The 16,798-nt window shown below is 49.5% G+C and overlaps 3 protein-coding genes across 3 annotated transcripts; 2 read left to right on the top strand and 1 right to left on the bottom strand.

Moving 5' to 3' along the window:
• The first annotated feature begins 43 nt into the window (after positions 1-43).
• zcchc9 (zinc finger, CCHC domain containing 9) lies at positions 44-2,172 on the top strand. Its single transcript, XM_067258434.1, has 6 exons — positions 44-141; positions 381-847; positions 987-1,137; positions 1,259-1,351; positions 1,525-1,593; positions 1,737-2,172. The coding sequence occupies exons 2-6, from the start codon at positions 392-394 to the stop codon at positions 1,847-1,849; spliced, it is 882 nt and encodes a 293-aa protein (XP_067114535.1). The 5' UTR covers positions 44-141; positions 381-391; the 3' UTR covers positions 1,850-2,172.
• Positions 2,173-2,274: 102 nt separating this feature from the next.
• LOC136964343 (acetyl-coenzyme A thioesterase) lies at positions 2,275-7,172 on the bottom strand. Its single transcript, XM_067258435.1, has 15 exons — positions 6,853-7,172; positions 6,436-6,505; positions 6,272-6,332; positions 5,942-6,043; positions 5,646-5,814; positions 4,867-5,023; positions 4,661-4,780; positions 4,429-4,579; positions 4,289-4,344; positions 4,091-4,154; positions 3,895-3,978; positions 3,678-3,811; positions 3,297-3,425; positions 3,064-3,190; positions 2,275-2,982 (listed from the first exon to the last, which is right to left on the bottom strand). The coding sequence occupies exons 1-15, from the start codon at positions 7,145-7,147 to the stop codon at positions 2,842-2,844; spliced, it is 1,860 nt and encodes a 619-aa protein (XP_067114536.1). The 5' UTR covers positions 7,148-7,172; the 3' UTR covers positions 2,275-2,841.
• Positions 7,173-8,398: 1,226 nt separating this feature from the next.
• Positions 8,399-12,271, top strand: atg10 (ATG10 autophagy related 10 homolog (S. cerevisiae)). Its single transcript, XM_067258375.1, has 6 exons — positions 8,399-8,830; positions 8,949-9,107; positions 9,203-9,392; positions 9,484-9,581; positions 9,773-9,870; positions 11,467-12,271. The coding sequence occupies exons 1-6, from the start codon at positions 8,615-8,617 to the stop codon at positions 11,597-11,599; spliced, it is 894 nt and encodes a 297-aa protein (XP_067114476.1). The 5' UTR covers positions 8,399-8,614; the 3' UTR covers positions 11,600-12,271.
• Positions 12,272-16,798: the final 4,527 nt, after the last annotated feature.

The following is a 16,798-nucleotide window of genomic DNA, read 5'->3' as shown; positions in this document are numbered from 1 at the left end:
ACTCCAGCACAGTAGGTGGCGGTGTATGCACCTCACAGAATCCAAAGAAGAAGAAACATGTGCCCTAGACGTCCGGGGTAAATAAACGTGACTCTTCCGGGGACAAGAAAATATACATGTGGCGATAGTTTATTCTTAGGGGTATGTATGTATTCAGTACTTTTTGAATCATAACTTTTTCTTACTCCTTAATTGAGCTTTTTGAGCTACTACTAGCTACAAAGTTAGCTTGCTTCTAGTTGGCTTTCTAGAGCTAGCATAATCTCGAATTCACAGGTCGTTACTTTACCGCTAGCTGGCTACTCCAGCTAACGTGTGATCGAAGTTAGTGGATGTCAGTGGATGCGTGAATAACTCATTCCTCTAATTCTTCATACAAGGTTGTTTAGTCATGACGAGGTGGGCCCGTGCTAACAACGTTCACAAACACAAGCCCGCGGACGCCACTCCTTGGAGTCAGCTGCGAGGGCGTGGAGGACGAACAGAAACTGGAGGGCACGGACGAGGAAGGGGACAACCTGGCTCTTGGGCGTCAGGTGGAGCTGGACGTGGACCTCCGAGTTGGGGCAGAGGTGGTGGAGGAGCTGACCCTCTGAGAAGACCCCACCCGGGTGGCGCAGGAGTGAAGAAACCTAACCGCCCGAAGAAGGAATATGACAACGTTGACGTCAACGGGTTTCTGGACTTCCTCCAGCAGAGCGGAAAGACCTTACCTGCTGGTGGCAGTGGACGGACGCAACATGGGGAGGAGCGAGAGTTCAGGGAAGAGGTAGAGACTGCCCTTTGGAAAGATAGAAGAAGAGAAGACAGGAGGATAAAGAGGCAAAACGATAAAAAGAGCAATATGGTAAGTCAGCCAGGGACATGCACATTTGCTTTACACTTCACATCTGGAAGTATCAACCCTGTACCTGACTATGATTGGCTCACGTCCTTCCTCTTTCTCCCATTCTGCCCCCCCCCCCCCCCCGCGTCCTCCTCTGTAGCTCTGTTTTAATTGCAGGAAACCTGGTCATGGATTGGCTGACTGTCCGGAGGCAGAGCGTGATGAGGAGATGGGGAGGGACATATGTTACCGCTGCGGGTCAACCGAGCATGAGATCCAGCGATGCAGGGCTAAGATTGACCCTGCCCTGGGTAAGGAAGACATTCCAGACTAATACAAAAGGTTTTATTTAACTTTGTGGATTGTCAAGGTTAATGGTGACGGGTCTCTTAGGGTTGTTGAAGTCTGTTGTTTTCTCTCTCTTGTCCTCAGGCGAATACCCGTATGCTAAGTGTTTCATCTGTGGTAAAATGGGTCACTTGTCACGCTCCTGTTCAGACAACCCCAAAGGACTTTATGCTGCAGGTACATTCAAGCAACTCGGTGGTCTCGTGTACACTTATACGAAAACACACTCCTGTACATTGATCCGAAACGCTCACGATATTGTGCATGTCGTTGACTCATGAATCGTGTCCAGGATATCTCTTGGTTCTCCCTATCCTCACCTGTCTCTGACACCTTCTGTGTGTGTGTAGGAGGTAGTTGCCGCGTGTGTGGTTCAGTGGAACACTTCCAGAAGGACTGCCCCGAGCATCAGGCCGCGAGTGAGTCACACCTCTTCCTGCCTGTTTATTTTTGTTTTCGTTCTCCTCCCACACGTTGCACTCCTCCTTCCTGCTTTCCGTGAGGTTATTTGTCGAGCCTGACCTTTTTTTTCTTCTTCTCTCTCATTCCAAATCCACGTTAGCCAACTCGGTGACGGTGGGCTGGCTGTCCAACAACATGAGCGCCGATCACGAAGAAGTCCACGTGCCTGTGAAGAAAGCCCCGGTCAAACAGCCCAAAGTGGTGGTCTTTTGAGACGTCTCATTGGTCGAGGCTACAGACTACGTTACCCGATTAGCATATCCGGATCTTGGATTCGCCAAACTCTGTTCTGAAAGGACTTTACGAGGGTGGAGGGGGGGGGGGGGGGTCTGTTGCCTCAAATACAGGATGCTGTCAGCCTGATGTGCTCTCTTTCTCTGGTTCTAATTCATAATAGCCCAGAGCACATCGAACTCCTGTCCACTGTACAGACATTGCTTAGTCTACTTTGGACACCATTTAAGAGAACAAGGAAATTCGTGTTCAAGGGGGGTTTATTGAGGGAGATGTATTAAAATACTATTCTGATTTAATAACATGTTAATGTCATTGTTTCGGTATTGAATTGCTTCGTAAGACAGGATATCAATTTCAACTTTTTGTCGTGTCTGTCCTGCTTATCCATAGACTGACTGTTAAATGTGAGACCCATTGCTCCCAAATCAAAACCACAAAAGAGACTAGAAACAGACTTGACTGAATTGAAGGCAGGGTAGGTATTTTTTATTTGTCATATTTGCTGAAATAATCCACATCCTGACAGCAATGAATAAATCAAACGCTCTGACAGTAAAATGAAACATCAACTTGGCCATCGCAGTACTAATAAACGCGACCAATCATTGCGTTCGGACCGACAGCATTGGGCCGGCTACTGGGGAGTGTCTTTGAAATATGGAGGAGGGATACTTTCAAATTTGAGCCAAAATTGCTGGTTTTGCTAAACGTATCTACCTTGCCTTTAAAGTAGATATAATTAACTGTTTTAACATGGTCTCACGAAAAGACCATAAATATATGGCAAAGACAAACAAATCCCCAAAAAAGTCACGGGATTCGAAGACCACACACACTGACTCAAGTCTTGTTTTGTGTTCAGTCCATCGCCACTGTGAAGCCTGTAGAATCCACTGTGAGGATGTGGAAGAGACTACAAGGACCAGATGCCGGGTAGAACCGGCCGGTGGCACAACACCTTGGGAGTGTTACAAGATCGTAGTGAATACGTCTCTTTCCAGGAAGCCAATGCAGGCATGAGCCGTCTCCTCCATAGACTTGGACCAGCCAGCGAGGTCCCCCGCCACATAGGGCAGCATACTGGATGTCACCTGGCTATAATAACACACCTGGAGGGGAAGGGCGCGTCAGGGAGAACGTTCTCTGGCACTGCGTTCTGTGTACGTGTGTTGCGGGTGCGGTGTACGAACCCGGCAGGAGTTTGGTCCCAGGGTGTGGATGAGGAACCCCACGCACTGGATCTCGCCACGGCGAAAGCCCTCCCGAGGTGGCACCGTCGTCACGGTTACGGACCTCTCGGCTATCATGTAAGGGTCCCTATGTAGGGGCACACGTGACATGACATTCACGCCGTTGCTCGGGGAGGGGAGGAAAAAACGACGTGACACACGCAAACAGCCCCGGCGTGAAGAGGCGACGGTACCCGTCTTTGCAGGGCTGCCTCTTGGAGAGCAGAATCACAAAGTCCTGGATCCTGTCTCCGTCGTTGGGGGAGCATGTGATGTGGTACACCACCTCCTCCTCGTCGGCCCTCTCCACCTCCTTACAGCTCCTGCCAGGGCAGATCCAGGTGAAAGGTTAAAGGGCACTCCCAGACTAAAGAACTCACCCGGCATTTCAACATATAGCTTCGAAAGGGCCACTCAAAATACTGTACGAGGGGACTGTCCATGTAACCAAGCTGTAGAGTGGATGCACTACTTTGCTATAATTGTTCCCAGCTGGGGTGGGTAGGTTGGAGAAGGCAGAGGAATGCAAACATAGCAGCAGAGGCAATTACACAAGAGTTAAGAGACGCTCTCACAGGTAGTGTCTGTCCCATTGGGGTCGCAGGCAGGGGTCAGCCAATGAGGTGAAGGCATGGAGCGCCGAGGTGGTGACTTCCATCTCAACTCGCAGACACAGTAGCTCTGTCTCCTCGTGGACGTACACGCTGATCTGGAGAGAGAACAGGACACGTCTTATCACCACCAAGGGGCTGTGTTTTGGTCCTGGCATCGGTTTGTGTGCACGCCTCGTACCCTGTCGTGAAGGCTGCTGGCTTCCCAGTCTTGTTTCCCAGCCAGCACAGTCAGAGCTGCTACGTTGTTATAGCCCAGGTACACCTGAAGGGGGAAGTCATCCACCATAAAGACGTGAAAAGCTCTGATCTGGGAATCGAGACAGTGAAGCTGTTCCCGACGGGTCAGAGAGACAGGCGGAATGTGAGGTTTGTACCTGGTTGCTTTTGGTCCAAGGGACAGAGAGAGGACCTTCCTCCTTACAGGATAAGATGTGTTTTCTGCGGGACGGAGAATCCAGGCGGACAAAGCGTACGTTTTGCAACAGGTGGTTGAAACTGACAGAGGACATTGTAAACGGGGATTCGTGTCAATGTGTCAAAACCTCACACACAACTTTTCGGGTCTGTGTTACCTTGCCATTCGTATTCTCTTTCTCACAATGGCAGCCAGATATCTTCTCTCCCCATCCTGAAGCAGGAGACAAATGTTGACGTCGAAAGTGTGTCGAAAAGTACTTGCGTGCGAGGCTCTCGTTATCCCTTGTCATGGTACCTGTGTCGTGAATGTGGCAGTAGGAGAAGCAGGGGCGTCATCGGGTGTGCTGGCCTGCTGGTAGATGAGAAACGCGCTGTTGATGTGCCGAGGTTTGCCCTCGGTCCACTCTTGACAGTTGTAGGCCTCGACACGAACACCTACTTCTACACTGCACAGACACACATGCTTAGACACACACACACACACACACACCAGCACACACAGACACACACACACGCACACCAGTTACCTGTTCTGAAAGATATTGTTGACCAGAGCCTTGAAGACCAGCCTGTCTCCCACAGAGGAGGGCCCTCTGAACCTGAACATGTCAACTGAACGCAGGGTCGGGTAACAACCCCACAGGCGACTGGAGAAGGAGACACACACACTTGTTTACAAACACTGCTTAGGTGTGTGTACGTGTATATACAATATGTGCGTGCAAGTGTATACCAGGCTGCCACTGTCGCTGTGTTTTCCATCCAAGCCATGATCTGGCCTCCGAACGTGTTGCCATGGTGATTGGCGTGTGGTGGCAGGACCAGTTCGGTGCTCTCCACACGCGTGTTCTCTGTGGTCAGGGAAGGCGTGTCTTTCGTGAGGCCCAAACCTGGAGTGACAGTGAAAGTGACTCCTTTAAAAAGGAACAGCTCTTAATGACTGGAAGTAATTGACATTACTACTTACTTATTTTTACTATGTACTTTATATAAGGTGCCCCTTAAAGCCTTAGGCCAATAATGTCATCCTTGCACATTGTCTGGCTCTTAAATGCAGACACATTACATTCCTTTGAACTCTTCTTTTGTTCTTTTGTTATTTATATAAAAAGTTGTATTTATGTTGTATCTACTGTATTTATGTTTTATCTATACATGTTAATCTCTACCATTGACATATATGTAACTGCCTGTGAGTTTTTAACTTGTGTGTATGGACTGGGCAAGTTACAAATCATTTGTCCTTTTTGGGATCAATAAAGTTGAATGAGTGCACGTGTTTGCTGGCAGCCTTGATTGAACCTTGATTGCATCATTCCATTGGATGTCTTTCACAAACACACAAACAATCCGAGCTTGTCATGACCTATCGCCCCTTCTTACCTCTCTACTCCCTTCTTCCCCTGACCCTCTCCCTGCCCTCCTCCACGTCTCTATAAGGGCGACGAGTCGGATAAGATGATATAGATTGTAGGGATTCATAAATGATTGCGGTCATCCAGAAAAACGAACCGTTGGACCCGCGGAGGTTGAGGTTGGACCTCTGCAGTATTTGGTAGTCTCGTAGCAGGGAGCTGAAGGCCTCATCGTTATACAGGCGGAGTCTTCGTCTCTCCGAGGCCAGGGAATGCTGCAACTGTTCTTCTTCAGAACACAGATTTTCCACAGGTCTTAAGATGACCTACAGACACACACATACACACGCACCCATCAGCCAACCGACGTTCGCATACGGCCGGCGACTGTTCACGCGGCCCGAGGGGTCGACAGCACGCAGACAACGACGAAGGCGAGACGGTTGGGATCACCTTCTGGGACCCCGCAGGTTTCCCGACAAAGGTGGAGAAGCCCACGCACACTGTCCTCTGTACACCAGTCAACACGTCCTCCACCGAAACACGAATCCCCACCTACACACATACAGAGCCAAGGGAGAGTAGGTGAAGGGTCAGTGCACTGGGGTTACGCCGTGTCGGACTATCAAACGATAAGAAGCTCTTATCACCCAGTGTGTGGACACGCTCGGGGGTCCTGTGCTTGTGCATGTGCGCGCGTGAGTTGCGTGCGGGTGCGTGTTTGTTTTCGGTGTGCGTATGGGTGAGCGTTTTTCCACGCGTCGTCTGAGTGAGGACCCTTACCTCCATGCTTGTTGTGAAGGCTCTGTTGCATCTGGCCTTGATTATAATGACCTGTCCCACCCTGTAGCGACACACAGACCCAACGTTGTCGTCCTCAACATATCGCAACATAGCAACAATTGTTAGGACAGAAACTTTCCTGAGAGAAATGAACGATGATTTACCTGACTGCCTCCTCAAACTGGATGTCATCCATGGAGACCGTGACGCACGAGATGCCAGCGTGCCTCTCCGCTGAGAAGAGAAGACAGGAGAGAGACGCGAGACAAATCACATGTGGAGTCAGTTGGCTGAGCGGTGAAGGAATCGGGCTAGTAATCCGAAGGTTGCCAGTTCGATTCCCGGTCATGCAAACTGACGGTGTGTCCTTGGGCAAGGCACTTCACCCTACTTGCCTCGGGGGAATGTCCCTGTACTTACTGTAAGTCGCTCTGGATAAGAGCGTCTGCTAAATGACTAAATGTAAATTGTGGCGTCAGCATCTACCAACACGACTGCACTGGAAGGCTTCTGAGGGTCAACAAGTACAGTGACCGATCATTTTTTCGAAAGTGACAAACAACCCAAGGGTCAACACTCACCGGCAAGACAGGCGGTGGTGTCCATCCATTTGAGCAGCTGCCCTGCGCTCAGCAGTCCTTGGTGATCGGCATGGCACGGCAGAATGGACTGGCACATCTGCACCTCCAGAGGAGGAGCAGCCTGCCTCTGGTTCGACCCCAGGAGAGGAGCACCTCGAGCAGGCACGGTCGCAGCCTTAGAGCCCTTGCTCTCCTGGTCCCGATAGACACAAGGAACAAGTTCAAGGAACAAGTTCCTCTTGACATCCCTCTGGGTTTTGGTCCTTCCATTCATCTTTACCTCCACTGCTTCCATGGTATCTTCTGTTGTCAGGTACAGATGTAGTTCTGGAATTGCCGACAGAGAAGAATTAAGCTGGTGAGGTTAAAAAAGTGGTTGGAGTATTTGACGGAATGCAGGAATAAACAGCCTGATCGGTTTCTGTGAGCTAAGTAGAGTGCACTGTTTAAAGGACACTAACCACTCCTTCCGTCTATCTCTGATCTTTATCATTGGCTTTTAACCTTTTATTGATGTAACACAGACACGCAGAGACACACAGACACAGCTTGACCACCGAGACCATCTCACCCAGCACTGCAAGACAGGTAGGTACAAGTCTGGAACTGATAGAATATGTCACCAAACCATACCAAACAGATCACTGTATTCTCACATAACACCCCTGCCTTCTCTCACTCTCTTTCATTTTGGCACAAACACACACAAACACACGCACACACACACACACACACACACACACAAATGTTATTGCTCCTGGACTCTGGCTTCTTATCAGTATAAGCTGCATGGAACATCAGATAAGAGGGACTTTGACAGAAATGTTCTCAATCAATTTCCTTTGATTATAGTGATAATGTTTTTATTAGGCTACTATACAATACCAGTCAAAGGTTTGGACACATTTTCCCATGTATATTGAATGTATCGTGTGTAAATTCCAAATAAGTCATTGCATTCCTCACAGTCACTTCCTATACTAGATACCTTACAAATTACCGTACTAAAAGACATAAAAAATACGAAAATATCCAAGTCAAACATCCAATCCAGAGGATCTGGCGTGTGACACTGACCAGAACATCAAAATGTGCTGCAGGACAAAAGAGAGTCAGCTGTTGATGAAGTACAAGACACCTACTGCAGTGCAGCATCAGGAGACAGTACTAATTTTTTGCTCAAACATTTAGGATGCAACAAAAAAGCATAAAAAAGAAAACACCCAACATTTTATAAGAATAGCTACGGTTTTCAGACAAAAACCTGTTTTGCGTCCTCTTCGATCGGATCACAACAAAAGTGTAAATTGATTTGTAGTTATTCTGAATTTGCGTGTGTGACTGTGCTCATATTAATCTGCGACCTTTTTGGTTATTTGAAATGTGAATTATTATACACATTTCACATATTCACATTCGTATTGGCAGAATATCCGCTTTGCGAGTGAAGCGGAGTTGAAGGACAAACCCCATTGGTTGAACCAGCCGACATAGCAAACGTCACAGCAATGCCGGAACTGTCCCAGAAACAAACAGGCATGCATCAACAACATTCCAGCCACGCGAAAGATTTCAAATTGTTGTATAGGTAGGCTGCCTTAAATGATGTTGTATTTTTCTCTGTCGTTATTCATTTCAGCAACGACATTAGTCTCTTCGCTGTAATTAAAGGGGAGATCGGTTTGGCTCTTGTTTAATATCGTTCACTTAAAGTGCAGTAATAGCAATTTTTGCAGATGCCATTTCTCAAACAGAACCTTTCATGTATGCGCTTTCCCTGACATCCTCTTCTATCTACTTCTCCTTACCCAACATCCTGAAAGCTTCGTTCCCCCTTTCTGATCGTCAAATCTCAATGAACATAACAACAGAAATGAGCGGATGTTTTCTGGATGAGGAGAAGTTTCACATTTGCTGCAAGGACCTTCTACAGCATTCCGACACCGTCAGAGACGGTTGGACTTGGGTGCAGGCACAGGTAGGCCCCGCTGTGTGTCAGACGTTTAGGACCGGGGCCAAAGTATGGTGGGACAGGAGAGAGTGGCTGTAACGCGAATGGAATCCCACGTTCGCTGTTGGATCTTGTTGGAGTCTAGAGCACGGAGGATGGCTACCTCAAGAAGAATACCCTGGGGCCTGGCAGAGTGGGCTGCATGACGGACCAGGATAAGGAAGAGAGAGGAGCAGGATCAGCCCCAAGCCATCTTAAAGCCACGCTGACCAGGCAGGATCCACCGGACTCTGAGGGACAGCAGGTAGGACAACGCCCTGACGGTTGGCGACCATTACATGAATAGCATTTCAACTCTGACAGGATCTCTCTCTGCTTGTATTTTTCCGTTTTCATTAGATGTTAACTGCTAAGGTGACTTTTGTTGATGATGATGAAGATGATGATGTTATTGACGATAATGAGGATGAAGAGCTCACCTGTAGCAGTGTATCAGAAGGCAGCAACCAGGTGGTTCAGTACGAGTATCACATCCTCTACTCCTGCAGCTACCAGACCCCTGTACTCTACTTCAGAGCCTCCACACTCGGTGCGTAGAGTGTGTGTGTGTCTGTGTGTGTGTGTGTGGAAGGGTATGTGAAAGCTTTTTTCGTGGACACATCCTGTTTTATTTATTTCAGATGGTAGGAGTCTGTCTCTAGAGGAGGTGTGGAACGGAGTTCATCCCAATTACAGAATCAGACTCCAGAACAGCCCCTGGGATTCTATCACACAACAGGTAGCTCTCTCTCTCTCTCTCTCTCTCTCTCTCTCTCTCTCTCTCTCTCTCTCTCTCTCTCTCTCTCTCTCTCTCTCTCTCTCTCTCTCTCTCTCTCTCTCTCTCTCTCTCTCTCTCTCTCTCTCTCTCTCTCATTCATGTTCTCTCTCTCTCTCTCTGCTACTCAACCCCCTCTCTTTGACTCCCTGTAGGAACACCCATTGCTGGGCCAGCCTTTCTTTATGCTCCACCCCTGTAAGACAGAGGAGTTTATGCGGCCTGTGATGCAGGCAGCCCTGGAGGAACACAGGTAAGGCCCGGGCCTTCGCCAGGCCTTCACTAGGCTTACACCAGGCCTTCACTAGGCTTACACCAGGCCTTCACTAGGCTTACACCAGGCCTTCACTAGGCTTACACCAGGCCTTCACTAGGCTTACACCAGGCCTTCACTAGGCTTACACCAGGCCTTTACTAGGCTTACACCAGGCCTTCACTAGGCTTACACCAGGCCTTCACTAGGCTTACACCAGGCCTTTACTAGGCTTACACCAGGCCTTCACTAGGCTTACACCAGGCCTTCACTAGGCTTACACCAGGCCTTCACTAGGCTTACACCAGGCCTTCACTAGGCTTACACCAGGCCTTCACTAGGCTTACACCAGGCCTTCACTAGGCTTACACCAGGCCTTCACTAGGCTTACACCAGGCCTTTACTAGGCTTACACCAGGCCTTCACTAGGCTTACACCAGGCCTTCACTAGGCTTACACCAGGCCTTCACTAGGCTTACACCAGGCCTTCACTAGGCTTACACCAGGCCTTCACTAGGCTTACACCAGGCCTTCACTAGGCTTACACCAGGCCTTCACTAGGCTTACACCAGGCCTTCACTAGGCTTACACCAGGCCTTCACTAGGCTTACACCAGGCCTTCACTAGGCTTACACCAGGCCTTCACTAGGCTTACACCAGGCCTTCACTAGGCCTTCACCAGGCCTTCACTAGGCTTACACCAGGCCTTCACTAGGCTTACACCAGGCCTTCACTAGGCCTTCACCAGGCCTTCACTAGGCTTACACCAGGCCTTCACTAGGCTTACACCAGGCCTTCACTAGGCTTACACCAGGCCTTCACTAGGCTTACACCAGGCCTTCACTAGGCTTACACCAGGCCTTTACTAGGCTTACACCAGGCCTTCACTAGGCTTACACCAGGCCTTTACTAGGCTTACACCAGGCCTTCACTAGGCTTACACCAGGCCTTTACTAGGCTTACACCAGGCCTTCACTAGGCTTACACCAGGCCTTCACTAGGCTTACACCAGGCCTTTACTAGGCTTACACCAGGCCTTCACTAGGCCTTCACCAGGCCTTCACTAGGCTTACACCAGGCCTTCACTAGGCTTACACCAGGCCTTCACTAGGCTTACACCAGGCCTTCACTAGGCTTACACCAGGCCTTCACTAGGCTTACACCAGGCCTTCACTAGGCTTACACCAGGCCTTTACTAGGCTTACACCAGGCCTTCACTAGGCTTACACCAGGCCTTTACTAGGCTTACACCAGGCCTTCACTAGGCTTACACCAGGCCTTCACTAGGCCTTCACCAGGCCTTCACTAGGCTTACACCAGGCCTTCACTAGGCTTACACCAGGCCTTTACTAGGCTTACACCAGGTCACCATGCTCTAGAACAGCCCCTACTTGACTAGTCCTCATAATTATCTAACATATCCACTGCTACATGTCCACATTCCTTCCTTCTAGCCATTATTGTGAGATACATATTGAAAGTATAGACATTGTTACCTAAAGCAAGGATTCCCAGGCAGACTGGGTACTGTCCGATTTGATATTTCCGCACACAGAAATATCAATCGATTGGATTGGTTTTACTGTGTTCCTGCAGGCAGGTGAACTATGTAGTGACATGGCTGAGTGTGGTGGGTCCAGTTGTGGGGCTGGACATTCCTCTCAGCTACTCCACCCAGGTCCTACCTCCCTCACCTCTCCAGCCCGCCCAGGGAGCCAGGCAGACGTAGACAGGTACCCCTCCACACCTCTCCACCCTCTCTGGGGAACTGACTGCTCCACCTCTCCTCCCTGTCAGCCAGTGAGAGAGAGGTACCAGTTACCTCCTCCACCAATCCTGGGTGGGTTTGGAGTCAGCCAGACTGAACCAGGGACTGTGTCTGTCTGACTCATGGACACACACACACACACACACAGAGATGTGTCTGAAATCCACCCCTGAAGTACAGATTAAGTTTGGGGTGGCTGATTCATACTTTACATGGTAAATTCATGTGGGGGGGGGCAAGGTTAACCCACTATGTACTTGCGGAGAGAGCACATGGAACACTGCTGACCTCTGCTGGTGGTGCCTGAACATTACAGCCATCTGGGCTGCTTGACTGTATTCCTCAAGGCAATAACTTCATGTAGAGGTCCCTAATGGGTTTTTTGTCGACACCTGAATAATACAAATGCAGCACATCTGATGCTTTCTCATGCTTACAAACGTGACAAATCATCCTGTTTTGCTTTCTCCACTCCCAAAATAGTTAACCTTTAGTACTTTGGAAATGAAGTTGCTTATATGTCTCTATGTATGCGTCTTTGTGTGTATTGTAGTTGACATTGATGAAGAATTGTGCATATGTTTTTGATATTAATCTTTCACAACCTCAACTTAAAAGACTACCAGACACTGATCTATTGTGTGTGTGTGTTGTCTGTAAATCCACATTGTGTTTTTTGGCCACATAAATCAAAATTTTCTGTCTCTTGGCTGCAGTGTAGGGGATGGATATACTAGATAACAGGACCACTGGGAGAAAGGAAATACTGTTATAGTGAGCGTGTGGGTGCGTGTACTGTAAGTTTGCCATAGAGTTGCCTCAGATGAACCTATCCAACCCCTATCCTGATGAGCCACCTATGAGGCCTATGTATACGGACCGCACACTCGTGACTTCACTTCGTAATCGTCTTCTTACTATCCTCAATTTCCCTGCGACTCTTGTGATTTCATAAACACGCACACACACACACGCACGTCGAGCACCAACGTGAGCGTCGCGGGGGGGTAGGGGGGGGCTCTGACAACGTGGATTAAAGTGCGTCTGCCTCACCGTGTGTGTAATCGGTTATCCGCGTTTAAAAGGGACCATTGTTAGCCCGAGATGTCTCACTGCCAATGTCGGATAAACAACGATTGGAAACACATGGCAACCGAGTTTTTTCGTACTAACACGCGTACACACACGGGAAAGTATTGAGGGAGGGGGGAGGGGGAGGTACTTACGAAAGGCAACTAACGTCTGCTGGGGGTGAGAGAACGAAGCGTCGTGTGAGAAACTGCCCGAGCGCTTTATTTCCTCATCTCGCCGAGGAGAGGGGAAGGAGAGGAGGGCCGATGGGGAAAGGCCGAAGGAGAGGAGGGAGAGAGAGAGTCGGGGCTTCCCACGGGAGAGGAGCTGAGCGATGTTCATCCTGGTGTTTACGGCTGTGCTCGTCTTCCGATCCGCGGGCTGATAGGCACGGTCTGCCTCCTGTTTTTCATGTCATTGTTAGTACTACTGACGGGGTACATTGGAAACAGTGAACTCATCTAGGCATGTATTGTTCCCCCTCGCTCTCCTCTCTACCGTCTCTATCTCTCTTTCAAACCTTTGTTCTTACGCTGTCTTTCCTTATACTCGTCCCTTCATTCTTTCACCCTCCCCCCCTCTCCTTTTTTCTTAGTGACATTACAAGCAATATGTTGCATTACACAATGTTTTTACATTTCAACCCTTTTCTCAAAGAATTGGTACTGTCAGGAGAAGAAAGTTCCTCTTTTACTTAAGTTCTGTCAGTTTCAGAATAGAAGTTCTGGAAATGAACACGAGCTGTGGCCAGAAGAGGCAATGAAAACGGTTCTCCACAAGAGGGTCTCACGAGTTCGAGGAAACCGATTTCTCCACGAACAGTTGTCGTATCTTACTTGAGGTCAGCTTGGCATCCTCTCCCCCTATGACTACGTGGGCAGATCCTAGGTCAGTGGCCATGGCCTGATAGAGATTAGAGGGTGAGGGAATCTGACATGAGGAAGGAAAGGCAGGCCAAGGTGGTGGCTGGCTGTGGAGGTATAGGGCACCACAGTACACAGCTGGGGGGGGGGGGGGGGGGGGGGGGGGAGAAGTAGGGATGCATGACTATGACTGCTCGTTAGAACGACTCTCTTTATGTTGAGAAGCTCACTTCTCTCTCGCGTATGTTTGCATACTCGCACACACACACAGAGACCCCCAGCATGAGGGCCATGTTGGTTCTGTTAACATGCCCCCCTTGGGTCTGTGAAGAACTCATCTGGAGGTCATTACACACACGTCACCGAGAACACACACACACACATATCTTTTGCTTGTGAATGGGGAACAACTCGGTGTCCTCTGTTTCATAGCTGGACAGCAGCCTGGCCAGTAGTCTGCCATCAGCATAATAAACAACAAAACAAGCCACCGCTTCACGGTTCATCCATCGCCGTCTTTCGGGGAGAAAAGGGGGTGAGATGCAGTCGATGTCGAAAAAGGCTGATAACCTGGGACCCCCTTTTCTCGGCAGTAGTCCTTATTTGTGTGTGTGTGTGTGCCCAACACAGCTTGAACCTATTTGCATCTCGTTTCATCTTCGTCTCTGGCAATGAAGGTCCCCAACTCCCCGTCATTACACGACTGGGTTGGTTGAGGTCCCAAGTCCTGGAGTGCACCCCCAGCAGAACCCCCTGTGTCGCGGGCTTCACAGGGCCCGATGCCTCCTCGCTGCGGAGACGTGAAGACGTGTCCCAGAGGGATCAGGGACCGAGCCAGGACGCAGCACGCTAGCCTGCTCACATTTCTGATGCACATTATGCAATTTATCCATTCCCACTGTTTCATCCACGGGGGAATGAGTGTGTCTGTACTGTGTGTGTGTGTGTGTGAGAGAGAGATTGATTCAAAACAAAAGTACAGAGGGTCCATTCAGTCTGTCAGCTCTCCTGGTTCCAATTTGAAAGAAACAGTGGAGAGGGGATTATTCTCAGGCATTGCATCTCTGTCACTGTGATGTACTAGTTTGCTGCAGAGCCCACCAGGCACACACCCCCCCCCCCCCCCCCCCCCCCCCCAATCTCTGTGTGTGACTGACATCGTACTCACTGACTGCATCACAGGCACTGTGCCTTATCTATAATTCACTGAAATCTCTGTGCGTGTCTGACCTGACATCGCCGACTGCATCACAGGCACTAGTGCACTAGTGATTATAATTACAGGGCCACTGGTTAATGTTAGAAACCTTGTGAGAACATTCACTCTTGGGGGATGTACTGGATCTCTTGGGGATCTACTGGATTGCATTATAGGTGGAACCTCTGCAGGAGATTAACTAACCTCGATGCTTGGCCATGGCCTAGATCTGAGTCAGCCACATGCTCTTTCAATTCCCGAGAAACCAGGCCAGTCCTAACAAAGTCCATCAGGTAACTTAATGGACTCTGCTTTAACTGCTCCTGCTGCCCCCGGACGGGGCAGTGAGAGTGATGGCAAAGAGTGGTCGTTTTTTATTCGCTGATGGCGCAGAACATCACAGCACCCTGTTAATCGTCCTTCCCATTAGACCATTATTGGCATGTGGTTGTGGTCGTAAGTGTTGGGGGGGGGGGGGGGGGGTGTTGGTGACCGTTAGCTAACGGGGACGCTGCGGTCGGGAACGTTTTGGGGAACGTAGGCCTCAGTCTAGGAACACAGCTTTCCAAAGGAACGTAGTGAAGATGTCACAGGTGTTTATTTTTTGTCGCGTCGTCGGTTTCACTTCCTGCTTCCCTTGCTAACCCTGGGTGATTGAGATAAGGGCCCTTTGACGCACGCACGCCACAACCGACTCTCATTCATCTCCGCTTCGGCCGGCAGCTGTTGTGTGGAAACCAATTCAATTCGATTGCAAAAGACGGTCGTGAAAGAGTAGATCAGGAACGCTGGTTCTTGAAGCCTTGAGTAAGCCTGGTCCTAAGAAAGGGGGCCTGTAAGCGGGTGTTCCTCCTCTCAGTCAGTGTCTCTGTCAGCCAGATCACTGTGGCGTTGCGGGGGTGTTGTGACACTGCTGGCTGTCTTACTGACTGGCTCCCTTGAGTCGAATAAACACTAAAACAAGACTGCATATCAAAGTCTGGCAAATAGTACAATTTCTGCGGCTGTTTCGAACATTGCTGCCTGGGTTTGTGGTGTTTATCTGGGTTACAGAGGTTTGTGTGTGTGTGTGCACCTGTGTGTGTCTCGCGTGTGTGTGTACGGGCTACGAGTTTCTTTCAGGGCTGAAGTTACCAACCACGGGCCAAAAGCTGACTCCAGTGCTGTCGCTGAGAAAGGCCATCACTCTAGCCCACACAGTAGTGCTAAAACACATTAAACACACACACCCACACAGCAAAGCGTGACAAAGATCCGTGCATGGTCATCTATCAAAGCCCAAACAGTAGGGCTAAACACACTGGACAAACAAGGTCATTAATGCCACTAGAATTTATCCTCGGTTCAGAGTTGTGGCCAGGGAGTGGGGTCTCTGCATGGCTCCCCATCGCTCAAGCAGCAGGCTTCATCACACCAAGACACGCTCAAGATAAATACTATTAAACAGAGACGTTGTCCTGGATTGGGACAGTAAATAATAAGGCAGTCCTTGTCGTTGAGCCACGAAGGCCTGGTTGCCCACTGGCGTGGTGAAACCCAGCTCCGACAGTTTGTCCTCAACTGCACTGGGGATAGTAAGACTCTGTCATATGGCTCTGGTCGGTACAATCAGATGTGGTTTAATTCAGTAGTATCAACAGAAAGATGACCAGAGTGACAGGGGAGACTGACTCCCCTGTCAGCTGCCCTGAACCGACAGGGGAGAGAACCAGATACAGAGAGAGGACCTCACCTCAGGCAGGAAGATGACTATCAGGAAACGCTCATTACCTCCAGCTTAAGCTGCAAGCTATTAGTCCGGGACTGTGTGTACGTGTGTGTGTGTGTGTGTGTGTACAAACGAAGCCATTAGGTGCATTTTAGGGCCTGCGAGGGAAGCTGTGCTAAAGAGAGACGGAAGGAAGGATCCCCTGAGCGGAGGACAGAGATGAAAGTGAAGCCTTTTTCCGCTCGCGACCGAGGAAAGATCAGACAGCAAGCGGCTCTTTCAGGATGTCAGGTCAGGGGGCCTGTTAGAACTAATGAGCC

This window comes from Osmerus mordax, chromosome 20 (assembly GCF_038355195.1).
Source record: "Osmerus mordax isolate fOsmMor3 chromosome 20, fOsmMor3.pri, whole genome shotgun sequence".
Taxonomy (NCBI): Eukaryota; Metazoa; Chordata; class Actinopteri; order Osmeriformes; family Osmeridae; genus Osmerus; species Osmerus mordax.
Note: the sequence above shows the minus strand (reverse complement) of the source record. Positions and strands in the feature narration are given on the sequence as shown.